At 42.9% G+C, this 26,023-nt stretch overlaps 4 protein-coding genes across 7 annotated transcripts; 1 reads left to right on the top strand and 3 right to left on the bottom strand.

Annotated features, from left to right (window-relative positions):
* Window positions 1–4,502: 4,502 nt before the first annotated feature.
* tnnt2c (troponin T2c, cardiac) lies at window positions 4,503–5,904 on the bottom strand. Its single transcript, XM_062483463.1, has one exon. It carries the CDS (start codon window positions 5,808–5,810, stop codon window positions 4,908–4,910), a length of 903 nt encoding a protein of 300 aa, XP_062339447.1. The 5' UTR covers window positions 5,811–5,904; the 3' UTR covers window positions 4,503–4,907.
* Window positions 5,905–8,321: 2,417 nt separating this feature from the next.
* Window positions 8,322–10,610, top strand: LOC134037944 (transcription termination factor 2, mitochondrial-like). 4 transcript variants are annotated; one of them, XM_062483512.1, is made up of 2 exons: window positions 8,322–8,357; window positions 9,074–10,610. In XM_062483512.1, exons 1-2 carry the CDS (start codon window positions 8,353–8,355, stop codon window positions 10,218–10,220), a joined length of 1,152 nt encoding a protein of 383 aa, XP_062339496.1. In that variant the 5' UTR covers window positions 8,322–8,352; the 3' UTR covers window positions 10,221–10,610. The 4 variants fall into 4 exon arrangements, with proteins under 4 accessions (XP_062339496.1, XP_062339494.1, XP_062339495.1 ...); XM_062483510.1 differs by lacking the exon at window positions 8,322–8,357 and adding an exon at window positions 8,469–8,599; XM_062483511.1 differs by lacking the exon at window positions 8,322–8,357 and adding an exon at window positions 8,469–8,599 and having other exon boundaries at window positions 9,077–10,610.
* Window positions 10,611–11,824: 1,214 nt separating this feature from the next.
* LOC134037871 (zinc-alpha-2-glycoprotein-like) lies at window positions 11,825–13,088 on the bottom strand. Its single transcript, XM_062483426.1, has 4 exons — window positions 12,975–13,088; window positions 12,617–12,880; window positions 12,163–12,438; window positions 11,825–12,068 (listed from the first exon to the last, which is right to left on the bottom strand). The coding sequence occupies exons 1-4, from the start codon at window positions 13,033–13,035 to the stop codon at window positions 11,998–12,000; spliced, it is 672 nt and encodes a 223-aa protein (XP_062339410.1). The 5' UTR covers window positions 13,036–13,088; the 3' UTR covers window positions 11,825–11,997.
* A 171-nt stretch (window positions 13,089–13,259) lies between these two features.
* cry1a (cryptochrome circadian regulator 1a) lies at window positions 13,260–25,959 on the bottom strand. The gene is made up of 14 exons (XM_062482813.1): window positions 25,088–25,959; window positions 19,425–19,533; window positions 19,046–19,188; window positions 18,622–18,806; window positions 18,281–18,369; window positions 17,528–17,668; window positions 16,969–17,280; window positions 16,638–16,789; window positions 16,348–16,550; window positions 16,055–16,156; window positions 15,639–15,737; window positions 15,335–15,412; window positions 14,356–14,457; window positions 13,260–14,063 (listed from the first exon to the last, which is right to left on the bottom strand). Exons 1-13 carry the CDS (start codon window positions 25,243–25,245, stop codon window positions 14,360–14,362), a joined length of 1,869 nt encoding a protein of 622 aa, XP_062338797.1. The 5' UTR covers window positions 25,246–25,959; the 3' UTR covers window positions 13,260–14,063; window positions 14,356–14,359.
* Window positions 25,960–26,023: the final 64 nt, after the last annotated feature.

Below are 26,023 nucleotides of genomic sequence, written 5' to 3' on the forward strand. Positions count from 1 at the left end.
CGGAGTTCCGTCCCACCCAGCAGCACATCCACACAGGTCCTCAGTCATGTCATACGTGGGCACAAACAGGTGGATGGTGCCAGGGACATGAGTAACCAGTGAGCATCCATACATGATGAGGAAACACAAGCTGGTGTTTAAAGATTGCCAAAGGCCTTGTCCAACCTTTTCCTCTGCAATGAGTTATGAGGAACATGGTTGTAAACTCAGCTTCTCGTCATGGTATTTCAAGTATTAGGATGCGTACTACACACACAGACATTGGGCACATACACACAAACTCTCTCTCTCTCTCTCTCTCTCTCTCTCTCTCTCTCTGTCTCTCTCTCTCTCTCAATGTGGGGAACATAACCAGTCCAGCATCCAACCATTAAAACTCCTAGGCCTACATCTTTTATTTTCAGTTTAAATTATTCTCCACTGACTTCAACACTTCAGCCAATGAGGTTCATTAACAGGACAGCCAGGCCAGATCACTGTGTTCACTTCTCCATGTCATGCTGACATCTACACAGGCTAGGGTCCATTTAAGGAGAATGGTAGTGTAGTCTAGTTCTGTTTCTGTGAATGAGAGACCAGACTCCCACACTGAAGAGATGAGTCACAGCATGCTTCAACCCTTCTCCTGCAGTATGTCAGTGGGCACGGGCACACCACACCGCAGGCTGCTGTTAGGTAATAGAAACAGTTTATATTTAGTGTGCTTCACATGCTCCTGCATGGACACACACACACGTGACTCACAAACAAATGCACAAACGACTTCGAACCCACAACGTGAAGATCAACAAACGAGCAATGACACAATAACCATCCCATCATATGCTCCACATGCAACCCCCTGCTCCGTCCTAACACTCTTGAAATAAACGGAGCCTTAATGGTATACATAGTGGAGTTGCATCGGTCTTTATAAGGCCAGAGGGATCAGGACCTGGATACTGAGAGCGTAGAGATTAATGTTCTGTCGGAGGAACTAAATCTCTTGTATATCCCTGGCTGGTTCCAGGTCCCTCCTCAATTTGGAGGGAGAAGGAGATAAGCCCTAATGGCACAGTCTCCAGGGCAGGCTAATTTATCCAGTGGATGGAGGCAGCCAAAGAGTCTCTCTAATTTCTCCCATGACTTATATATATGTGTATGTGTGTGTGTGTGTCTGTTTCTCATTGCAAGATACAGGGAAGCATCCACCTATGAGTCTATGATGTATATTGTTATGCATGGTTTAACCAAGACATCTTTGTTTCACCTTATCTAGCACTGCCAGAAATCTGTATTAACGATATTGAGCAAAACAGAATTTTTTCAGGTTCTTTATTTTTAGGTTAGCTATTGTGAACCAAACTATCACAACAATTCGATCAGATTTCTTTCAATCGGGTCTAAAATGTATGATCTCAATCTTTTCACTGATAAAGCTGAATTAGAGCTAGTTTTAGCTCAATGAACAGAGGTTTCTGGGTCAATGAAAAAATCAAAGAGTAGTTACAATTATGATGTAATGATAAAGCAAATGTTGAAGTGTACAATAATGCTATTGTCTGTTAAGTGTCCTGCTGTCTAATCAATGTGTTGATGTGTAAATGTAGCTTGTCCATGTTTAGTTTGAATTATATCTAAAGAAATCCATGCATGGTTGCTGTGTCCTGTTGTCTGCACAACAAATAACAAATCTATTATCCTAAAAAATATTCGTCAATAAGAAAGATTTAAGATTATAAATCGAGTATGTGAGAAGCACATCATTTCACACCACTGAGTCTGCCTGTCAAGCTTTTGTTGCCAGGTTCCTAATAAAACAGAAGAATATCGGCCTGTGTCATACTCCCACTGTCACAACTGGATGCTGATCCCATGGGTCTATTTAAACGAACCAACAAAAGGAACACCTCCAACTGTAGTACAGCTGCAGCCACTGAAAACTCATAGTAACGACCCCTTCATTTGAATCAGGTGTGTTGGAGCAGGGAAGCTTCTAGGGCAGTGGGCCCTGAGGACTAGTGTTGAAGACCACTGATCAAACCAATAAAACTAATCTTCCAATTACAGATACTGTTAATGATTCATTGGAAACTGAGCCAACAGGCATTCTTTGGACCCTCAATGACCCTCTTGGAAGATGCAATAGAGTGGTGGAGCTCAATGGCATATGGGCCACCCACAGCACAGGCATCGCTTACATTCCGCTCTGTGCCATAAAACCCTGCACACCAAAATCTAGCTATGTGCGTGGAGCCAAACTGACTTTTTAAAGTTATGGTTCTCTATGAACTGTGGTCTGACTGCTGTGAAGAAGTACTTAGATTAGGGACTTAACTTTTTGTTGGTTTTGCTTCTAACGGAAAAAAAGGTCTCTTTTGTCACTATCTAGAGAATGTCTGTCCACAACACTCTTTATCCCTGCACCCCCCCTTCCCCCAATTGCATCTAACAATTGATAACTACTCTACATCCATACACACAAATGCACTCCACTTACTCTGCATTCCAAATATCTTTGCACAAGGAAATAGTACTGCTTTGCTGCTGAGTTGACATTTGAGTTTATTGCAAAGACAAAGATTTCCACTCAATTTCCTATTAGTTTTTTAGTCATCAACCAAATGCACGTGAGTCAACATTTGTGTCTGATCAGTTTATGAAGAGCTACAGCCCGGACTGATATCAAGGGCACTGTGTCTTTGCATGGCAGCTGTCAATCTAGCCTTAGTCATTGTGTCCTCTGGCCTCTGCTGGGCCTTAATGAGCAGGTGACGCCCCCCCCCTGGTGACACTGCAGCTGCTGTCACGGTTCATGCTCTCTCTCTCTCTTTCTCTCTCTCTTTCTGTGTTTCTCTCACACATGCTCACATTTTCTCTCTTTCTTTTTCGGTCTCTCTTCCTCCTCCCCCCCCCTCGCTTTTTTATTTCTTCCCCCCTCTTTCCCTTTCCCTCTTTCTCTATTTTTATCTTCTTCCATCTCTTTCTTTCTCCCTCTCTCTCTCTCTCTCTCTCTCTCTCTCTCTCTCTCTCTCTCTCCCTCTCTCTCTCTCTCTCTCTCTCTCTCTCTCTCTCTCTCTCTCTCTCTCTCTCTCCCTCTCTCTTCCTTGCTTTCTTTTAAACTAGGGTGTGCATTGCTATTGAGGATTTCCTTTTACTCTCAGAATGCCTTCAGCAGTTCACCACTTGTGGATGTGTAGGAACTATCTAAAGAAACATCAATTCACACTAAGAAACATCAAATATACAATTTATTTTAAATGAATGTTTTGCAATTGAACCCCTCTCCCACTTTTGTAGATATATTTTGCATACCGATGCAGTGAGGAACTATTGCACCACATAAACTCTGTCCGTTATATCATCAATAAGAACCCCCCCACCCTCACTGTGAGATGGGGGTGGAGCTGGATTGGAGTTGGCCTCCCGTAGTCTCTATGGAAACCTGTTGGCAAACAGCAGTGTCTGGAAGCCTTTAATAGATTCTCACGGCTACAAGAACAGAACAGCACCTGGGTGACGGGCAGGCAGGCAAAGCTAAACCACAATCTAAACCTCACAGGACAAATGTTTCCCCGACACCTGTCTTGACAAAGATTTCATTCCGGCGCTTTGATTTGTGTTTGCTGAGTGTTTGCCATGTGTTTTTTTGGTTTCCCCCGCTGGGAATGTGTTGAGTGTGATTTCAAAGGTGTTGGTATTTTTTAGATAGTGTAACAACTGGTAGGGGGCCATCGTAGTGTAGCAAGGGGACCGGGGAACAGTCTAAGATAAGGGTCCTTTGAATGCACTTAGGTATCAGAAAGCTCTCTGTAATGAGAAGGCTGCAAACCCCTGGGTACTGCAATCAGCACGTTGAGCAGGAACTACAAAGAGACCATAAAAGGGCTGAGGGATTTGGTTTAAGCTTGAGGGAAAGACTTTGGATGGACAGTTACTATGAAAGAAAGGGAAGATGAATGTGATTAGTTAGTTAGTGGAAGGAAACTTCAGCGCTACTATTTCATATAAATACATTCAGCGGCACAGTAAATATTTCTTACAGTAGACTGGTGACTTAGTGCCATCTAGTGATTGACCAAGCCAATATAAAAAAGCACTTATTGAACACTCCTAATGAATATAGTAATTCTGTATATTTATACTTTATGTTGTAATCCACAGCTAAGTGCATTTTAATGGGGTAGCCACATACTAAACAGGTACAGTACATTACTGGTTCTTCTCTCCCATTTGGTGGAAGGTGCCTTCTAATGCCAGACTATAAAAACCATGTAACTGCCAGCTGTCTCCCTGGGGGGCAGCACTCAAGAAGCTGGGATTCATTCATCAATCTATAGTTAGCTCTTTCTCATCCCAGTGCTGCAGAACAGTATTGCCAAGCAACAGCAATAGGGATACACTGCATATGTTTGACCCAATACATCAACAAGAAACATAGGAAAACATATGACCATATGTGCGGTGTAGGGGTGTTTATTTTTCGATTATCTGATTTTTACTGTGAGCAACCCTACTGAATATAAAGTTTTAAGATGTAACCAACATCAAAATTGTATTTGTGGAATAACAACCAACATTGCAACAAGCTTTCACAGATTTTAATATCATATAATCAGGCACACAGCTACCAAATGACCTTTTCCATAAATACCAGCACAGAATTAGTGTTCATTATATGAAGTAAAAACTATTGATTGATTACACAACTACAAGCAACACCTTGTGCAAAAACTTGTTGAAGACATTACTGGCAGTTCACTCACAGATATGTAGTAGCTAACTTAAATACCCCCCCCCCACCACCACCACCCCCTACCCCCTAACACACACACACTAGCAAATACAAAAACGAACATTTATTACATGTTACAGAAGTTACAGAAGGTAGTGGCACTCTGCATGGTCCAGTGGTTGAGACTGATCCCTCAGTGTTTGGCTAGTTTCCCCTTGGCCCCCCTGGTGGTCTTGTTGGCCTTGGAGCCTCTCTGGTGGTCACTGACACGGTTCCGCAGCACGTACACATCGTACTTCTGCCTCTTGAGCTTCTCAGCCAGCTCGAACTTCTCAGCGTGGAGGTCTCGCAGCCACGCCCACAGGTCTCGGGCTTTCTCCGCCAGCTTCTCCTGGTTCAGGTGGTCGATGTTGAGGGGTTTACGGCGTTCCATCAACGCCTTAGTCTTCTTCTCGCGCTCGGTCAGCTTTTTACCCTTTTTCTGATCCACCTTCTGCAGGTATCCCCCAAAAGCCTTGTTGGAAAAGGTCTTCTTTTTCTTGGCCTCCTCTTCGGCGCGGACTTTGGCTACTTCCTCCTCGCGACGCGCCCTCTCCTCGGCCAGACGGGCCTGCCGCTCCCGGTCCTGTTCAGCACGAACCCGCTGCTGCTCGGAGCGGTCAGAGCGGCGGCGCTCAATGCGGCTACGCAGGGCGACCAACTCCTCCTCCTCTTTCTGACGGCTGGAAAAGTGCAGCTCTATCAGGCTCTGAAGGTCGTTGAAGTCCTTCTCCAGCCTCTTGCGGTGAAGGTCATCGAAGTCCAATTTCTCACCCTCGGGGAGTTTGGGGAGAGTGATGTTAGGTATGTACATCTTATTGTGTTTTGGTTTGTTTTCCCCCTCCTCGTGTTCCTTCTCTTCCTCATCCTCCTCGACATGCTCTTTTTCTTCTTCTTCTTCTTCTTCTTCTTCCTTCTCTTCCTCTTCCACCTCAGCTACCTCCACCTTCTCCTCTTCAGCCTGCTCAGTTTCTTCTTCTTCTTCTTGCTCTTCCTCGTTCACCTCCTCCTCTTCCTCCTGCTCGTAGTCCTCCATAACCTCCTCTGTGTCTGACATGTTGTTGATCCTGCCTTGTGGACAGCCCAGCAGTGGCGAGTGGATCAGGATTTCACACACAGACCAGCTGGTGTACGAAACACAGATGAGTGAGATCTCCTGTGTGGCGGCTTGGGCTCTTTTAAGGGTTTCTCATTACCATGTGACTAACTCCTGACCAGAATTCACTGCCTATTGGTCTGGCACGGGGGGAGACTGTTAGACGGATGGAATGGAGTCTATTTTTCCGTTACCAAGTCTTGTCTTCTCTCAGCTCCACCCATTTATCCCCCACAAGACCTCCATCCTGAACTTTGACCCTGGAACCCCCCAACCCACCCCCGATTCCCTCTTATCATTCCTTTCTAAGGACCGGAGGAGAGGCTATTTCAGACACACAACAGATGCACACACATGTTGCCCCCCATCAAGGGCCACAGTGCATCCTCCTCACACAAAGGTTTATATAGGGATCTGAACCTTGTTCAAACAGTTAATACTTCTACCTAATGTTCTTTCCAACAGCATTTAGTCAAGAAAAAATAAATATGCATGCAAAATTTACCAAAATATTGTGTATGTAGGCCAACTGGAAAATGTGATTTAGAAAAAAGCTTTCCTTGCACACAAAATGATACTGCTGCTACACACTGTTTCAATATATTGTTCACAAGCAAATACATTATTCAAAACTTGGCAACTGGCAAAAGGTACATTACAATATCTAAACTACCCTGAACAGGCTCATAAAAAAAGAGGATTTACCTTCACATGCTAGTACCTTTGTTGAAGAACATCAACAAATGTAATAGCTACTTTTCAATTCAACTTGGCCTTATATAACAATTTCTCTGAAGAAAGAAAAGGTTTTCCTTCAGTAACCTGAAAGGTAGGACAAGTAGGACCTGTAAAATTATTCAAATCGTGTATTTGACCGCTTTCCTTGTGTTCCAAAGGAAAATTATCACCCTGGAAAAATGTCAGTTGAAAAGATACCTCCTGACCAGAACAATGACATCCAAGTTTAGCAATTGCTTCGCCCCGTCTCCACTTTGGAATGTAATTAAAACATTCTTGCAATTGGAGAAGGCGGCTTTCAGCACGTTGGATTACAAAGTAATTGCTGCCTCTCGTGTTTACTTCTCAGTCTGAAGGCAACAATAGAATGCTAATGTAAAGTACTCAATTATTCAGCTCTTGAGTTGCAGACACTCAAATGGAAAAATGCTGTTTTAGTGGATGGATAATTGACAGACAAACAGGTGCCGTGTGGTGTCTGCGGCTAATGAACTTGGGGAATTCTTGTGAACTTTTCAGTGTGAAACGTTCCTGTTTAGTAAACAGGGGCCTGTCTCAAACACTGGGTCATCTAGGGGGGAAGAGTTCTCCTTTAAAACCAGGCTGTTTACCAATGGGAGGGTGGAAAGAATATGTCAAGATTCTCAAATAGTAAAGGAAACAATGTACAGGAAATTCTCCAGCAAACAGCATTAGACATCCAACAAAATCCCAACCATGTGCCATAATCTTGAATGCTACCATTCTACAGCTTTTTAGTAACGTAACAGGACTCGCATCCACAGATTTCAACACACACCACTGAAGCTCAAGGTTTACAATTATTTCCACAGTAGTTGGTGGTACGGTTACAGTAGGCTGTATTTTGTTGAACCAAGACGTACAGCCCTTCAGCACTCAACACAGCCCTAGCAATGCATAACATGTGGTTAACAGGTGGTCTAACTTTAATAAAGATTACACAGTTGGGACGAGACAAATGTCCATAAATAGAAGCACAGAAGCTACAAATGACCTGCAGTGTTGAACTCCTCCCATGTAGCCGCACCTCATGTCATATTAGCATAGCTCTTTGCAGGGGCTTAGGTTTCATGTCCCACCCTCCCACTTTTTGCAAAAGGCAAATCTGTCCCCTTCTTCACACACTTTTTATTAAGAAAATGATATATTATACTATATTGTATGTCATATATTATACAATATTATATTATATTTATGAAAAACTGCTGAACCCGCCCACATTTTAAAACAAACCTATGCCCCTTACTCATTGATTAAACCAATGATTCTTAAACAAATAATTGTTATATATTAAATATTAAAACTCCTCTGTGATTGAACTGTAAAGTTACATTGAAATAAATCACACATTCCAAACAAGATCATGTGATGGATTTTTGATCATCTGCTCCAATTGAGACAACCCAACCTGTGTTTGCGTCAGTTTATTGTTAATTAATTGTTCTCTAAAAAGACGGGCGATAGTACCCTCATCTGGTCAAAATACATGATAGCAACAAATTTACTGTACATTAAATGCTGATTGGGAAAGTATACTCTCTGCTATAACAATGCAACCAAGTAGGATTTTAAAATGTCTCATCTCACTCTTCTCTTATACCTATTTCCGCCGTATTGTACGTCATAAAATCAATTTATTTTGATGTTATATCATTTTGCCAAGTCACAGCAACTCGTGAACAGCCAGGTCACCACACTGTCCATGTGATGTCACACAGCATCATCGGTGCACGTGTAGGACGGCATGGGGTACATTCGATTTGTTTAAAAGATTTCTCCGCAGGGGCGGTGTTTGCTTGCTAGGCTTACTCTATTGGTTTAAAGAAATAAACTGCGTATTCGTGGCTACCCTGTAATTGAAATGAAAACGCTGTTACGAAAGCGTGTGGCATGCACTGTTTGTTTCTGTCCTCGGGTAATGTAACAGCACACAAATGTAGCCTACAGCCTTCCATAGAAAACAGCTTGACAGATCATTTGTTTAAAACCAGGTAAACTATTCAGTTTAGTTGTGAATTATGCAAAATATAAGTAGGACGTAATGTTTTGATTGTAGCATCGGTCGTCTGCTTATGTTTTTCCTTTTGAGATGGGTAATACATAGCTTTTAGTTTTTATTCGCTTTAGTAGTTTAATGTCTTATGACGATAAAGTGATATGCATCAACAACAACATGCATGTGTCTGTAGCCTGAGAAACATCGTTATATGTTCGTTATATGTTCGTTTAATGTTACATTGGTGCATAGTGACACGGTGTTCCCAACTCCATGCTCATGACTTGCTCACCCTGGCACAATAGGCCACCTCAAACATGTGATACATGATTTGGTTATATGTTTATTTTGCTATCTCTTTCGCACTCATATGTTTAGAATTGTTTTAAGACAACAGCTGCACTTACAGAAATACATCTGTAGCGTGAATGTACTGTCTCTCAAAGGTCACTTTATTCTGTGAACCCAGCAGCGCAACAATGTTCCGTGCCACAACTGCCTCCATATGTGTGTACTGCCAGAGGATGAGGGTCTTCACCTCTCCTAGCGGGGCTCCATCTTCAACCCTGACCAGCAAGCGCCCTGAGAACCAACAGACAGTGGACTCACTCTACGACCTGTCAGTGGACATCCGCAAGGTGCGCAAGTTCAAGGGCTGGGTCCTGTCAGAGAACCCGGCGTATGTATGCGAGACAGCGGACTTGCTGAGAGACATGGGGGCCGACACTGCCGCTATTGCCAGGGTCCTGGAGACCCACCCCGAAGCGGTTCTGTGTCGGCCCGAGGACGTTGCTGCCCAGCGAGACCTGTGGGCCACCGTGTGCCCCAACCGCCGCGAATTAGTGGGAATCATCGAAAAGTTTCCCGCCTCTTTCTTCACACTGACTCACCACACCAACCAGCGCGCCAACATCCACTACTTCCAGAGCCTTCGCCTCAGCAAGCGAATCATCAGCAAGCTGATGGCCAGTGCCCCCCAGAGCTTCAGCCGACCTGTGGAATGCAACCAGGAAGTGATCCACACGCTGCGGGAGACCTACCTGGACCTGGGAGGGGACGAGGGCAACCTGCGGGTCTGGCTCCAGAAGCTGCTGAGCCAGAACCCCTACATCCTATTGCGTCCTGCTGAGGCCTGGAGGGACAGCCTGGGCTTCCTGAGGGAGCAGGGCTTCTCCACAGAGGAGCTCCTTAGCCTGGTGTCCAGCCTCCGTGCCTCCATCGCAGAGCTCCAGCCGGCAGCCATGCGCCAGGCGCTGGACTACACCCAGGCGGCGCTGCAGCTCTCCCACGTGGAGCTGAGGGAGACGGTGCTGCGCTGCCCTGCGCTCCTGTACTACTCTGTGCCCACCCTGGCGGGCCGCCTGCAGGGACTGCTGGACGTGGGGGTGAGCATGGAGCAAGTGAAGGAGACGCCCAACGTGCTGGAGCTCACCACACAGATCGTTCTGTACCGTATCCAGAAGCTAGCGTCCTACGGGTATGACGTGAGGGGTGGAAGCCTGGACGTTATTGTCGGTACAAAGAAGGACTTTGAGATGAGCTACGGCAAACTGCATCTCAGGCAACAAAGGCCTCTCTTCAACCCTGTTGCTCCTCTTAGATCTGCTGAAGAGTGAATGTGAAACTGATCATATCGGCTAACTAACTGTTGCACTGCACTGTAGCTATTTAAAAGGAGTTTTTGTGTTCCGAGTTTCACAGTGAAACACAATTGTTCGTTATGTAGACCCATGGGTCTGCAGTGACATAAATCAGTGAGACTTTGTTAGGAGAATGTTATAGCATTCTTTGGAGGTTTTATTTACTCCTCTAATATTAGCCACAACTTGAAAATAATTTGAGTTGTCACAACATATAAAACAATGTCACCTGCACCTAATGGTTGAGTATGAAGTTGACTGATTTCTGCTAACTGAAGATTGTATCCAAACCGGAACAGTGCAGAAGATCTAGAGTTCTACACTGTAATGGAGACTTTGTTGTAAATAAAAGGATGTTGGATTCCACTTGAGTGTAATGTCCCATGCTTTCACGTAATATAAAACAGTACATTATATGGATGTTATGACTTTCAATTGAATTGTTTATTTAAGAAATAACAGTATACAATATAATGGTACATTTAAACAATAATATAGTGCAGTTACTTTTTTACGGTTATTTACTGTACATTATAATACAATTAGGGGGTTATGCTACAATAAGAGGGAAAACAAACATATATTCACTGCAGACAGCTATACAGCATACACAGTAAATTGTGAGAAAAATGTGTCAACAAAATAATGAAAACAGAACTTCTAAAGGACTGAAACAAGTAGGCCTAAACAGGTTATTAGGAATAAGCTGAATTCCACAACAGGTAAGGAAATTATACAATTGCCAGAATATATTATGCCTATGAACTAAACAATTAAACCCTCTGGAATAAGACCATGCACTATTATTTCTTATTCCAAAAACATTGAGTAAACAATGACGATAGGATCCTCATTGCTTTCTTATATATGCCTCACATCAGTATGTGATAGTGATCCCTGTCTCATAGTGACTGTACTAGCTGACTGTTTCCACATTGCCAGGACTTTCATTCCGCACATGTCTTTTCCCATAGTATTCTAAATCATACTTTTCTTTGTCTTCTAGTGCAATTGTTTCCTCAAAATGCTTTTCATTATCCTTGTGTTCCTCCGGTATGTTAGAACCATATATCAAAGAAGCACAAACCTCTTTGAGCTCAGGTGGTATGTAATTTGCAGTCAATGCCAACTTGTGCAACTCAAGTTGAACCCCGGCTTCAATCCTTTGCTTTTTTAATATGACTGTGGAGAGGGATCGGAAAGAAATCAATGTTGATTATATAGTTTTAATAAAGTTGCCAACTCGGAAATCTGAATTCATATTTGTATAAGATGTTCTCACCATGCTTAACCACAAAGTAGACCAGAGCCAGAATCACAACACAGATGAATACGATGAGTTTTAAAGTAAACTCCTTCCACTCTGAAAAATTGTTTCCTGGTGGACTGATGTCTCCATGATCAAGAGTGAGACCATCTGTAAAGAAACCACATTAATCCAAGAAAAGTCAATCTTCATTTTTGAAGGAAACATTTTCAGGGTCATAAAAGGATAGAGATCTAAGGATACCAATTTATTCACTACCATGTCTTTTTTTAAACATTTCACCCCACAAAACAGAGATTCTCAAGGGTGTTCTTAAGGGTGTGGACTTCACAGTGGTAGCTCCATTTCTTCATGTATTTGTCGTTTAAGAGCTCCATAGTCACTCTTATCAGGATTAATCCTTTTCCTAAATGCAAGGGTCCAACGGTTCTCACCTGATCCATCACAGACCCATTTCTGGTCAAATGGACCTTCTGTATTGAGAGGTCAGTGCTTGTAACATGACACCTGAGAGACACTGTCATTTTGAGGAAGTGGTTTACCAAAGATGGTTATGTCTGGAGAAAATCAAAGAACAAATGATCCAGTTAAATTTAAACATAAGATTCTTATCAAGTTTTGACATTTTCAAAAATGTATTAAATAAGACACCTGTATTAGTAGCAATCATTTCTTGCCTTCTCTTCAGAATAAGGACAAGTATAGAAGGACAATCATCTTTCAGAAACCAAACTAGTTTGTTTTTATGAATATCTGCTGAATTCCATTTCCGTTCTACGGGGACTGCCAGTGGAGATTCTGATTTCCATGTCCGAGAGTTGGAATTGAAAGTTAGAAAGTCCGTCCCATTGACAGCCCAGTTATCAAATGTAGAGTTGGACTCTTGGTCTGATGAGTAGGTGCAGCCACTTTGTCTCTGGATTAAATCTGGGAGAGGGTAAATAATAATAAAAAAAATAAAAGGTAATATAATGAAATTCTTAGAAAATAGATAAAACGTGTTTGGGTAAACATAAAGTTAAACCAGCATTGGCTTTAGACTTATCCTGCCACCTCGCAGCAATACTGTACACAATATTTAAAACAGACAGTTCAAACAGCTCACCCACTCCTATGTTGGTTAAATGAGATATTTCCACAAATGAGTTCCTAAAGTCCCAAACTTCGTTAGAACAGTCTTGGATGCTCTCTTGCAATTTCATGTTGAAAGATGGTTGATTGTCTTCGAAGCGTCGTCTGAGCTTTTCACCAGAATTTGCAGTCTCACAGTGAGAGATAGAAATCCCGTCAAACATGATCACTTGCTGGTATTGGGATTGGTTTCCAGGCTTTGAATACATTACCGATAAGTACTCCAAAGTGTGTACTTCTGAATGTGAAATACAATATTTAGGATTAATCACAAGAGGAGTTTACAGTAATTTAAGATGAAAAATGCAATATTAGTTGAATGGACAGCTTACCGCTTTCTGCTGCTGATATTAAAAGACTTATGCACATCAGAATCATCCAAATCAACTTCATAGTTGAAACTCCCAAAATAACAAAAGTTAAAATAAAAAAAGTGTGTCTGTGTCGTTGTCAACATGCAAGTCTGCTAGAATTAAAACTATTTCTGGTGTTCTGGAGGAAGTGTTTTAAAAGTTGTTCAACCTGAATAAAAATAATCTTGGCACTGACTTAGTAGATGCATATTCATAGGATTATAGGAAGTGACAATTTATTTTAGATAAAACTCGAGTCATATGTATATTCACATATTTTTTTATTAAACAAGCACATTGTGAAAGAACAACAATTTTTTACGTGAAGCAAGATTCTCTGGTACAATGGTGATTACACAGAAGAGAAAACAGACCAAGGGTTTACCTTTCACCGGCCCTTCATGACCAGAAATATGGGCACAGGATTTGACTCCAGAATAAATATGAGACAGGATTTAGAAACAAGAGAGAAGTGACAGATGATGTGTGAGCAGCAGATATTATGAAAAGCAAGAGAGGGAGAGCGAGGTTGAAGGAACAACACCAACAGGGAAAGAATAGGCTGAAGAGAGCTTTCTAAAAATGTCACCATCTAGACAGTCTATAAATGCTTACACGCTTACACAACAGAAATCAGTCCACAATGATTCTTTATATCAAAAATATATCAATGGGTCTATGACTACATAAGAAAGAAACACAATATCAAATATACAGGTTGCATGTGAGCAGAAATCATCAAATTCATTATGTACACAAAGATTTTGTCCCAGAAAAACAGTAACATCCCAACGCTGTTGATAATGTACAGTAGGTTTATTCAGTCACAGTGCCGGAACACCGCTGAAATATTGTAGAGTTTGTAAGTCTGTGTGATAACATACAGTCCCAAGCATTGACAAACGTGTGTTTGCTTGAAGATGGGATACTGTGCTCTTTCTGGAGGCGTGAGTTCCATTCTGTTACGGGTTTAAACAGGTATACAGAAAGTCTGTTGTCTGTCTCATAGTCCATTTTGTGTCCTCCAGCTGTTACCAGTCACTAGGGGTTGAAAGTCGGAACACACCCCTGTGAAATGAGAGTAAGAGTTTCAAGAGTAAGAGTAAATTACAGGTAAAGCATTTTACACACCTTTCCTCGGAATGTTAACTGGTATCAAACCACATATCTTGATTAACACCTTGCAGAACAAGTTTGCATTGCAAAGCAGAGGGCGTACTAGGCCACTATGAGTGTTGTGATTGTTAAGTTCAACCTCATAAAAACAAACATTTAAATACACAAGTTTAATGTACCTCTCTTAGCATAACAGCAAGAGCAACGGACTCGTTGGTGGAGGTATCTGTAATTATGTTCTCACCTCTCTACTGGGCGCTCTGTCTCTGGACCTTGGAGCCGGTGCCGCAGCCAGAGTCCTCGCTGTGGCGTTTACCACTGGTCAGAGTGCTGTGCAACCCGTGCCCTGGGACAGGAAGAGGAACAGCAGATGTCAACTACAGAATAGTGACGGTTAGGACACAGCTACAGCAGATGGAAGGACACAAACAGCAAATGTTTACTCCTCGACAGGTCTGCAAACGCCTTTGTAAACCTCGACCTACGGTCTCGGTTAACAAACGTTTTAACAAATCGAGGCGACAAAGCGTTTGCTGACCTGTCGAGGAGTAAACATTTGGTTTCTTATATACTACAACAATACGTGGGAAGATCACAAATCAAACAGGTCGAATCTGGAGCAGACGCCATGTTGTCAGAGCAATCAGCTGCACTTGCACTGGTGACGTCACTACACTTTCAAGGCAACATATCAACAACATCAATTCGTCTTCTGTCTGCTTCAGATACTTTTTTAAAACGCGAAGCGATTGCGGGGCGTTTGCGGACCTGTGCAGAAACCATATTTGGTTGTTTTAGTTTTTTTTTTAGGCAACTTAGGCTACTTTGTTGCCGAGCAGATGCTACGTTGTTAAGGTCAATGGCTACATCTCCAAGGCAACCGCTTGTTGCTAGGTCCATAAAACCGTTTATTTACCTCTGCGAACATTCGGGAGGTATATAAACAGTATTATTAACTTTTGAGAACGTATTCTGGACCAATAGGAACAGCGTATTGGTCCAATTATTACACTAGTATATAAGAAACAGAGTTTTGTGCTTGTCTCTCATCTCTGCCTTGATCCTAAGATGTTTTAACTGTGGTATGTGTGTGTGTGTGTGTGTTTGTGTGTTTGTATGTATCTAATGTGAGGGGTGTTTTTACATCTCCAATTATGACATAACTCTGTATAGTATAGTCTGTATAGTAGAAACTGATGGAGCAGTGGTAAACCGGGCCTCACCTTGCAGCACTGCTGGGCCTGCCATGTGCTGGGTGCCCTGGCCATAGAACACCATGCTACTGCTGCTTCCAGCAAAACCTGTCAAGGAGCAAGCACCAGGGATGAGGGGATGGACGTGTGCTGTATGTGGTAGACTGGACCAAATGCCGATGAACAGATTCTCAGAGTGAGTATGTTGTCCTAGAGTGTGATGTGGGACAGGTGGCCGAGAGTTTGTGTAATTGGAGACAGTTCTGAGGAGATGAGCGTGGGGAAGATCTATTATTCAAATTATTAGATGACACAGCAGGGTGTAAGGGCTCACCTTGATGCTGTGTGTGGACGCTGCTGTGAGCTTCGCCCTGGGAGAACACCGTGGCCCCGCTGTGCCAGTCTCCATGGGACTGAACTTGCATCTGGTATCCTGGAGGAACAAGCAAACGTCAAATCTCTGCTTTGATCGGGGAGTCGCGGGTACGTTTCCGATAGCATTGAATGTGGAGGAATAACAGCAGCAGATGGAAACTGCAGAATAGTAACAGGTTAAAGCTAACAGCAGATGAACAACAATGTAACACTTTCACGCTTAAGTCTTATCTCTGCCTTGATATTACTGTATGTCTTAACTGAGGTACAAAACAAGTACATATGTATGTATACATGTATGCATGTGCTGTATATTTATGCATTAATATGATATAGGGAAGGTAGGGGGTTGTGGGGCGGGGGGGAGGTACTCACCAGATTGAACGGTGGCCTCATGTGTGTCGTCTCGAGAGGAGAACCCCATCATGCCCGAGGACGCCTCGCCGTTACCGTTAGACGGGACCGTAGCCAGCAGGCCTGGAAACAAAGACATTACAGTCAGTAAAGCGCTTGACATAGTATGTGACACTTCAATTATATTACTTTCTGTTCCAGTCAAATATGAAGTTATACATGTATTACTGAATACATACATGTAGCGAGAACAGAAATGACACTGTGCTAACATGCCGTTCTCTCCTCTCCTCATCTCCTCTCCTCCTCCTTACCCAGGCCTCTGTAGCAGGACAGCTGCTGGTAGATCTGTTTCATCCTCTCTATGTTGAGGCGGCTGGCCTCGGCGTGGTTCACCATGGGCTTGGGGTAGTGCACCCCGATCACACACTTGGCCGCTTTCTGCACACTCTCCGGTGCGTTCCACGGGTCGTAGATGTACTTGGCTGGGAATCCTCTGAGTATGGGCAGGTAGCGTCTGAGGGGAACACAATCCTCTGTCAGTTAGAACATGAACACAGCAAAAATAGCAAACATACCCCGTGAAAGCGGACGGTGTGGTCACCTGATGTAGTCTCCGTTGGGGTCAGTGCGCCGGCCGAAGCCCACGGGGCAGTAGCAGTGGAAGAACTGCTGGAAGAAGGAGCTGCAGGAGAGCCACATCCAGCTGCCAGAGTTCACGCTCCAGTCTGCATCCAACAGAAGCTCCTCAAACACCTACACACACACACAGCTTAGTACGTAGGCCTTGAGGAACCTTACAACATTATATGGACACAGGGTAATACAATTATTAATAATAGTATATCCAATTGTTTAATACTATACTATCGTTAATTATTATTAATATTAGTCGATTGTTTCTTGTGCATGGTGAGCTGTGTGGCTCCCTGTACCTTCATGCCCTCCTCCCAGCTGATCCACAGGTCTCCACGGGTCAGGAAGCAGGCCACAGCGTGCCGGGCCAGGTGGTGGATCCAGCCCTCCTGCCTCAGCTGGGTCATGATGGCGTCGATCCAGGGGAAGCCCGTCCGGCCCTCCGCCCACTTGGCCAGAGCCTCGGGGTTGCGGTCCCAGGGGATCTGGACGCATATGGGGTTGCCCTCCATCTTGTCGAAGCGGGGGTTGTTGGTGGCGGCCGTGTAGAAGAACTCCCGCCACAGCAGCTGACCGTACAGGGAGAGGGGCGGGGTGCTGTTCTTCTTCACCTGGGAGGAAGAGCGTTTATCATTAGGCCGTCATCTCAGTTAGCACATGTTTGTTTTTTGCAGCTTGCTAGAAGTCAAATTCATATCTATCATATCTTGTCACCAATCAAGCAACAGAAGTCTGACTATTATAAAAAAAGTAAATTTCCTGATGCCTTTTACACTTTATAGATATGTAACGGACTGTGAACAAAATTATTTGTCGTTGAAGACAGGATAACGAATGCTGTCTAAGGCCTGTACGTACCTTCCTGTAGAGATCTGTGAGTTTGAAGTAGAAGAGCCGACAGGAGAGGCAGCCAAAGCGCAGGTAGGGGCTGAGGCCTGTCGGACTCGCCAGTAAGGAGTTGGCGTTCATTCTTGGCCGCTCAAAGTTGGCCACCCATGCCTGAAAGCAGCACATAAGTATGAGATGAACAGCAACATCAGAACATGTAGTAAATACATTGTGGCCTGGCTTCCAAAACTCTCGTTAGGGTTCATTTTAGTCGAAAAAGCAACTTTGATTAAGGTCAGCCATTTTAGGAAAACTGGTTGACACAATAAGTTCACTATATTATTTTGTATCTTATAGACAGAAATGGTACAGTTTTAATGTGTAGTGTTACACCTTGTTCCCCTTTCAGGACTTATATAACCAATGTTTTCCAGGAGAGATTGGAACATTACATGGAAACACGTGAGTCTTAGGAGGTGAATTGGCGTTTCGGTAGGAGAGCATGAGGACAGAGAGGGAGTCTGCTGTGTTAATGTTGATGAAAGAATGTTCCTGCAGGAGGGATCTCTTATCACAGTTACTTTTCCACATTTCAGAGTTTCTTTAAAGGACACATTGCGGGGATCCGTGAACACCAATCAAAAGCGACTGAGTGTTACGTAACTGTTCCGTAAACATGTACAACGGTATACTGGCAACAATGAATAGGCGGATGTTTTTAAAGGTTTCATACTGTGTGTGGATGGGGGAGTGTGTGGGTGTGGGTGTGAGTGCGTCACTCACCTTCCTCTCCAGGTGCCTCTCCAGTCTGGTAAGGGCCTCAGTCTCTCCTCCAGGCCACACAGCAGAGGACAGACCCTCCGTGTCGAAGCCTATACAAGCACATGTATGTAAGCATACGCCCACCTGTTTCGTAAACTCAGATTATGCCAACAACTGAACTGAATTGTCAAGTGAAAATATCTTTCTGGTCAAGAAGGGGTCTAAATATCTTGAATTTCCTCAGAGATTAATAAAGTAAATTGACTTTGAATTTATAATAAGCCACCCTTGAACTTATATTTCCAATCATCCTACACTACTACTGGTATTCTTATAACCTCCCTCGGTATTGCCAGACATACCTAGCTCCTCCAAGGACGGGACTCCAAACTTGTCGTCGTGGTCGTCAGAGAGCGGCGTCGTGCACTTCCCCATCACCTCAGCAGTGATGGCCTCTGCTGGCATCTCCACAGCATCCATCCTGCTGATCAGAGTCTGGAAACGCTTGTACGTGAGGGGGGACTGGCCTCCATTCAACTCTATGATCCTAGAGAGAGCGAGAGCGAGAGCGAGAGAGAGAGAGAGAGAGAGAGAGAGAGAGAGAGAGAGAGAGAGAGAGATGGAGGTGGGCTTAGAGAGAGTGTGTCTCTGTGTGTGTGGTGTATGTTGTGTGCATGTGGTGCTTGTTCATGTGTGTGTGATGTTTGTATGTGTATTTTTGTTTGTCTATCTGTGTGGGTATGTGTGCACGTGTGTGTGCATGTGCAAGTGTGTGTCGCCACTCACTTGTCCAGGTCGTAGAGTGTGTGGGAGATGCAGACTGTGACCTCCACCTCAGCCTCGCTGGCCAGCTTTTTGATGGCCGCATCTCTCTCCTTCCCAAAAGGCTCGGAGTCGTACTCATACGACAGACGACAAATCTTCCACTCCTGTGAGAGGTTCAAAAACAAACCATGAAACTTTGTTAATACACAATAATGCATAGTAAAATCAATTCATTGAGATTTACTGACAAATATTTAGTATGATGGAGTTGAATACGTACAAGCAAAGTCTTTTTTAACTTAGGGAGACATATCGGTAGGTCATTCCCGATAATTGTTTTGACCTTCAATGTACTTGTTGTGTGTTACTGTGGTCCGATTGATCAAAACTCATAGTATACCTTGAAGAGTCGTGGGAAGACATCAGTGGGCTGTCCTCGAATGACAAACAGACGAGAGTTGAGCTTTCGGAGGCTGGCATCCAGATCTTCCAAACATTGCAGTAGAAACCTGAGGTTGACAGATTGAGAGAGATATTAGGCTAATATTAAATATAAATGCAGCCTAACCATCAGGGGTATGCCAGGAATCTTAACCACCTCTGATTGTGCTGTTGAGAAGGTCATACACTTTAATTATGAATGGAAAAACCTCACACCAATGAGATTTAAGTCCTATCTCCGAAGACGAAAATACATTAATAATGCTCTAGAGATAACTACCAAACCATTCATCCGTCTGTTAGGGCTTATGTGTTCTAGGAGACCTCTTCTGCATGGTATCCAGTCAGTAAAGGCAGTTTAATTGCTCCCAGATGCCTGTCCTTTCCATCCCAGGAGGAGGGCAAAGTAAGGGCACAGAACTGTAAGAGCAGGCGTGCTAAGAATAGTCACTGTATGGACAGATCATGAAGGTATTGTAGCCTATTATGTTACATATTGTAATAGTGTACTTGTATAGTTAGACTACGGTTAAGGGTCACACTCAAGTAAATGGAATGTTTTCGTCAGAACCACAGAAGTATTCTCTCTATACATTCTCTCTATGGCTCTGGTTCTCCCAGGCCAGTCTTGTAAAGTGGCACTACGGTATGAACTTCAAGCACTAGGGGGCAGCAAATACCTGGGTATAGAAATACGAGATTATAGTACTTTTAGTGCTCAGAGTAAAATGAAACAACTGGACTCACTCAAGTTCATAGTGGTGCGTGTGCATCACTCTATAAGCCCATGTGTTTATGTTAGCTGGATTCCACTTCTGAATCAAGTTGACGTGTTTACATAAGATTAAGACTATTTCTATTTTTAGGATTTTTAAAACAAATACAACCTGCTGCTTCAAGATTATCTTGATCTCTATCACTGTCCTGTTATTGGTGTAGGGAATCTTGCAGGGGTTTTGAATCCTTTTGTTCTATGAATCAGTTAAGTCTCTAAAAAATAAAATTCACAAATAAATGTTGTGATTTTTGCATTGCATTGTGTGGCATATGACTCTTAATATAATTTAGTCCGAATATCACACAGAACGTGGCAAGATAGAGGTTTGAGATGGGTTCCTTTGACACAGTCCTGACCCTGAAACCCTGTTCCCGCCATGACGCCTAGAGACACCTAGATTCATGGATGAGGTCAAAGAAGCAGGCATGTTCACAGTTACAGAACATAGGCCTGCAGAGGGCGCAAGGATACTACGGTTTTGTTGAGAGTAAATATTGGTCTCATGCACACCGAGTAACTGCAATAACTACAGGTATTTTTCCAGAAGTACATGAAAAGTTGTTAGAAGATGTCATTTTATTTTTCCAACTCCCATATATTCACTGTGATTATTACAGACAAAATACATGACACTTTTGTTCAAGTAATTCATATCGTTAAATAGCAAATCTGCCAAGCAACAAAAAAGCCGGGAATATATTTTCTATACATACTAACTACCCCCTAGGTAATGAAAGAGCCAAAAAAGGTTCCTTCAACTTCAGTCATGTTTGGGCAATGTTTCACGTGGTCTAATAGGATGAAAAGCCTTAAGGTATATTCAAAATTAATCCAATGAATAACATTAAACTTAGGTCCCTGTGCTGTTTATATAATCATTACATGAACAACGGTAAAACTAAGAGGGAATCATACGGCATTACACATGGTTTTATTCAACGATCATGAAAGGAACCACTCAGGTCTCCAATCCATGTAATATAACCCCCAAGCATCTATTTCTGTCTTCCAAGACCAGCATGCATAATCACATGTGACTGTGTAATGCATACATGTGTGCTGCATAACGACTGCTACGTTGATCTATTATATATAAGTCGTTCATTTTTTAAATTTGTTATAAAAAAATTAAATCTTCAATGGATACCAGAAATGACAGGGCATTAATCTAAATGGAACAAGAGGCTCTGCCCCTTTCACTCAATTAGGTTAGATTCCATGCACTGTGCCTAAGGAAATACAAGTTCCTTGATCTAACCACCAAAATACTGTGAGAACTACGCACTTCTAATTATCCCCCCCCCCCCCTTTTCCCTATTAAAAATGTAATGTGCAGTTGATTCAGTGAACACAGCCTAAGCTCCCCCTGAGGACATCCTCCTCGTCCTACGATGTAGGAGCACTGATAGTGGGTCTGTCAATCTTGTGTCCAGTGAAAAACAATAACTCGTCAATTTCTCTTGGTCTCGTCAATGACAATGGAAACACAGGTCAGTGAGTGAGTGACAACCAAAGCACAATGAACAGGGACTTATTCCTTTTAGTGGTGACAATGTGTGACAGGCTTCCAGTTCGACGGCCAGTCAACCTGACAGGCAACGTAGTTATGACGTCACAATGGGATGAACTGCAAACCGTTTAATCCCCGTCTTCTAACAAAAAGATGGTTGGAACCGGATTTCATGTTAATGAAAAAGACTGTTCCTGTCTCCATAAAGATTTCAGAATCAACTGCAGCTTTAAGACTAGTCGTAAGCACCAAGACAAGACAAACACCCACACACAAATGCACACCTGTAGCAGAGCTGCAGTAATAGTGTGCATCCTGTTCTGTTGTTGCTATAGATACCAGCCAGAGTGGGCAGGAGCATCCTGCGCTTCCTAGAACTCGTCAGAGTGACAGCTCAGTATATCCAATCATATGCCCTCGTTCTATGTATCCCGCATTAGGTTTGCCAAAACCACATGATGTTATGGAAAATCCCTCAGAGAGAAATCAATGAGGGTTGAGGCATCCATTTCTGAACAAAGCAACAGACAAATATGATGGATATTTAACAATATTGACAGCAGTGAAGTGAGACTTTCCAATGTTTGACACACCTGTGTGTTAGCCCAATGGTTAATGATATTCATTAAGGTTGACTGCATTTAAACATCCGCACTGTTTCTAGGAATTATTCCAAACGGGGAACTGAATGGTCCAGCTCATTTTGAATAGTGTCAAATGATACATAATGTGGATGTCTCTCTTGGCCCCAGTCATTATTCTTCCACTCGCTGTGACTGACAGCGTCTCTCAGAGAAAGTCCCACGCCTCAGATGCCTGGCAATGTGGGCAATTACCAAGAACCTGACCCCAGGGTGCAAATCCCATTTGAGCTCATGGGGGAACCTCCCAGGCCATAACTGGGTCAGTCCCCACTAGCAGGTGCCCTCTCTCAGCCTGGGAGTAGGGCTGGCAGTCCAAATCCAGACCCAGACCAACTGACCCACATAGAGTGACAGGGTGTGACTGGGTTGGATCAGGGTAACATCAGATACAGGCATGGGATTGGTAGGCAGATTGAGAGATCCCAGGATCCCTGGTTTAATCCCCATCTAATGTAAACAATTCATTTAAGGGGATAAATACAATGTCTGGCTCAGAACCTCGTTATATCTTATGGGCAGGCACTGCCAGTGCAATCTGCTGCAATTGAACCAAAACCAAGGAGCACATGACTCGGATATTTTTCAAAGTGATATAAGAGGGCAGTGTTGGAGTGGAACTTAAGGATCTTGGGTATCTGTTAGATAAGCAACTGGGGGGTTGGGAGTAAATCAAGGTGACATGAAGATAATTGTATGTGTGTGTGTATATGTACTGACACACTGACCAACTTTGGAGGGAGGTTTATTGACCCCTGATCTCTAACATTTAATTAGGCTCAATCTCTTTATGCTATACTATGTGAGGCTTATGTTAAGACAAAGCATGACCCAGATGGTAAGAAGTGAAAAGGTTTAATATGGTACAGTCTTAGAGTGTAAACCAAACTGTAGATGTACATCTAACTATTCCTAAACAAACACCAACTCAGGTTTGCTTTGGTGATGATAAAGCGTGAATGTCTCATCTATACTTGAGATTTCACACACTGTTGCATAATTTGTTCATATTCATGTTTGGCACATGCCTCTTCTAAATCCACTTCATCGCTACTCCATGCCCAGAGATCCATCTGTGTTGGTGTATGCAAGCAGAACTCAAGTCTGTAGGAGCCAAGGGGCATACACAGACAGATGGGATGAGATGGAGAGAGAGCACGAGAGAGAGAGAGAGAGAGAGAGAGAGAGAGAGAGAGAGAGAGAGAGAGAGAGAGAGAGAGAGAGAGAGAGAGAGAGAGAGAGTGAGAGGTGAAGAGACAGAAATGTGTGAACAACGGTTCACGTTGAAGCTCAGCGTGTGAGCGCTGAGGAGTCACTCCAGGCTGCTGTTACATAACTGGCAGAAGTAACATGGAGGCTGCTGGGTTAGTGTACCAACCACTGCAGGATAGAAACTACAATTCAAGTCTACTGACAACATTATATATCACCAGGAAGTAATCCACCTGGCCCCTTGGGGGTGGATCTGGGAGCACTGGATCTCCTTAACCCTTGTGTTATCTTCGGGTCATTCTGACCCATCAGCCGTGTGACCCACCGTCGTATTGCGACAAATTTACCTCATACAAAAACAAAGTGAAGCATTTTCTTTTAACCGTTGGGCTGTTGCAGACCCCCCACATTGCAAAGGTTAAAAGAAAATTATTTTTATTTGTTTTTGTATTGGGTAAAACTGGGTAAACACAACGATGGTTCGTTATGAACCTTTGGGTCATGTGACCCGAAGGCAGCACAAGGGTTAATACAAAACATGACATAAAAGACCTGTGTCCAGGCTGTTTAACCAATATGCTGGATTTAGATGTTGCTATCCATATCATTTTGGAGACTTCAGAATTAAAACTAGTTGGGATTTTCTGGAGGCACTTTTGTGGAGGCAAAGTAGATGGCAACTTCAATGAAAGGATTGCTGGTTTGGCCATAATAGTCTGAATAGTAGTTTGAAGTTGAAAGTTGAATGGACTGTACCATTTCGAAATCCCAAACATTGACATATGGGTAGAGCAATGTGTGACCAGCTGGGAACAATTCTATGAATACCAAAGTATATCAGATGTATGGCATGCTTAATTGTGTTATTGCCTCTATTGCTGAATCACAATTTCACAGACACATGCACGCAGACCTCAGTCAAATAGAACTGATTCATGTACGATCTCAATACACAACCATTGCATGAAACTAGGTCAAATCTTGATTTACTGCACTCTGCCGTTCAGCTGACACAGTTAAATACTTAAGCCTTTACTTTAATTTAACCCGTTAAGGAGTAGCGTCACACATATGTGATTCTGAACATTCCAACCGACTATTTTCCGATAGACAAAAACTATATGACAAATGCTATAGTATGGCTTCAAAATTTACAATTAGGAGGCTAACAAGTAACACTAGCAGGTAGTAGCATTGCTACGAGTATTATGCTAGGTTGCTAGGTAACGGAAGCTAACTAAAACTAGCTAGCTTCCGTTTTGGAAAAATAACTCACTCCTTAAAAGGTTAGATGAAATACAAAACATTTTGAAAGGGTACTGTATTGTTTTATTATTATTCAGCCATCAAGTACGCTTTAGGCCTAGGGAAGGGACACGCACACTCTAAACATAACATGTTTCATACTAAAATAATTATCTTACACACAGAAAACAACAAGTCAAGTAGAATCAATGCACGCCAAACTGTCTTACTCTTACCTCCACCTGCTGATTCCAACGTTGGACGATCCTGCAAACCAAGGGTCTAGGATGTACACGCAGCGGACTGTGTCCGCTCCCTGGATAGACTTCTTAAGCGAGGGATTGTCGTGAAGCCTCAAGCCCTTCCTGAACCAGTGGATGGTATTAACGACCATCACTCAACTGGACGAGTCCTTTTAAGTTGCAAGTGTCTTTTTAGTCAAGTCTTTTCCCGATACTTGTGGCGATGTTCTTTTGGGCGTCGAATTAATGTAAACAAAACAAAACTCAAGGACGCAAATCTAACTCAAATTAATGTAGTCTAATCCAAAGATCACCAGAAAATGCACTTATCAACCTTGCTCTAATACAACATTTTCCATTATTTCAAAAAATGTGGAAACTGGCGACTGCTGAACCATTTGGCCAAGAGACAGCTCACGTTCTCCTGCACTGCAAAGCGATACTCGACTAGCTTTAGGACCTTGCTCGCTGGGAAACAATCGCCATAGTTGCTTGTTGTATAACTTGTTTTCTGAATGATAAAATTATTCATAAAATTATCAAAGGTTAAAACTGCACTATACTATATCAACATGTGCAAAACAAATATATAACCACATACCGGTACTCTCAAATAAAGCACCGCTTGCACGCGCTGTTAAGGTAATAGTTGTTTTGTGGCTCCTTTCAGTCAAGGAAAAAAGTGGTTATGTAAATATAACCTACAGACTATTAGTTATCTTGGTCCTGTTGACAAATACAAAACATCACTGCAGTTAAATCCACGTTTAAAAAAAATCGTAGATTCCGTTTTAGAATTGGAATCGTCTATAGCCTATGTTGCATGATCGACACTCGCATGTATGCATTGTAACCCTCACCGCACCTCTTCAATAATCCCACCCACTATGTGCGCACTTCGAAGACAGCATTGCAATTGGCCCATATTTC

The sequence above is a fragment of the Osmerus eperlanus genome, chromosome 17 (assembly GCF_963692335.1).
Source record: "Osmerus eperlanus chromosome 17, fOsmEpe2.1, whole genome shotgun sequence".
Lineage (NCBI taxonomy): Eukaryota > Metazoa > Chordata > Actinopteri > Osmeriformes > Osmeridae > Osmerus > Osmerus eperlanus.

Coding starts and splice junctions, on each gene's coding strand:
- tnnt2c (XM_062483463.1), bottom strand. CDS start 5,810: ATGTCAGACACAGAGGAGGTTATGGAGGACTACGAGCAGGAGGAAGAG.
- LOC134037944 (XM_062483510.1), top strand. CDS start 8,499: ATGCACTGTTTGTTTCTGTCCTCGGGTAATGTAACAGCACACAAATGT. Junction 8,600..9,073: donor GATCATTTGTTTAAAACCAG/GTAAACTATTCA, acceptor CTGTGAACCCAG/CAGCGCAACAATGTTCCGTG.
- LOC134037871 (XM_062483426.1), bottom strand. CDS start 13,035: ATGAAGTTGATTTGGATGATTCTGATGTGCATAAGTCTTTTAATATCA. Junction 12,881..12,974: donor AATATCAGCAGCAGAAAGCG/GTAAGCTGTCCA, acceptor TTTCACATTCAG/AAGTACACACTTTGGAGTAC. Junction 12,069..12,162: donor AATGATTGCTACTAATACAG/GTGTCTTATTTA, acceptor GATTTTCTCCAG/ACATAACCATCTTTGGTAAA.
- cry1a (XM_062482813.1), bottom strand. CDS start 25,245: ATGGTCGTTAATACCATCCACTGGTTCAGGAAGGGCTTGAGGCTTCAC. Junction 17,281..17,527: donor TCACAGATCTCTACAGGAAG/GTACGTACAGGC, acceptor TCTTCCTCCCAG/GTGAAGAAGAACAGCACCCC. Junction 14,458..15,334: donor AGGCCCAGCAGTGCTGCAAG/GTGAGGCCCGGT, acceptor TTCCTGTCCCAG/GGCACGGGTTGCACAGCACT.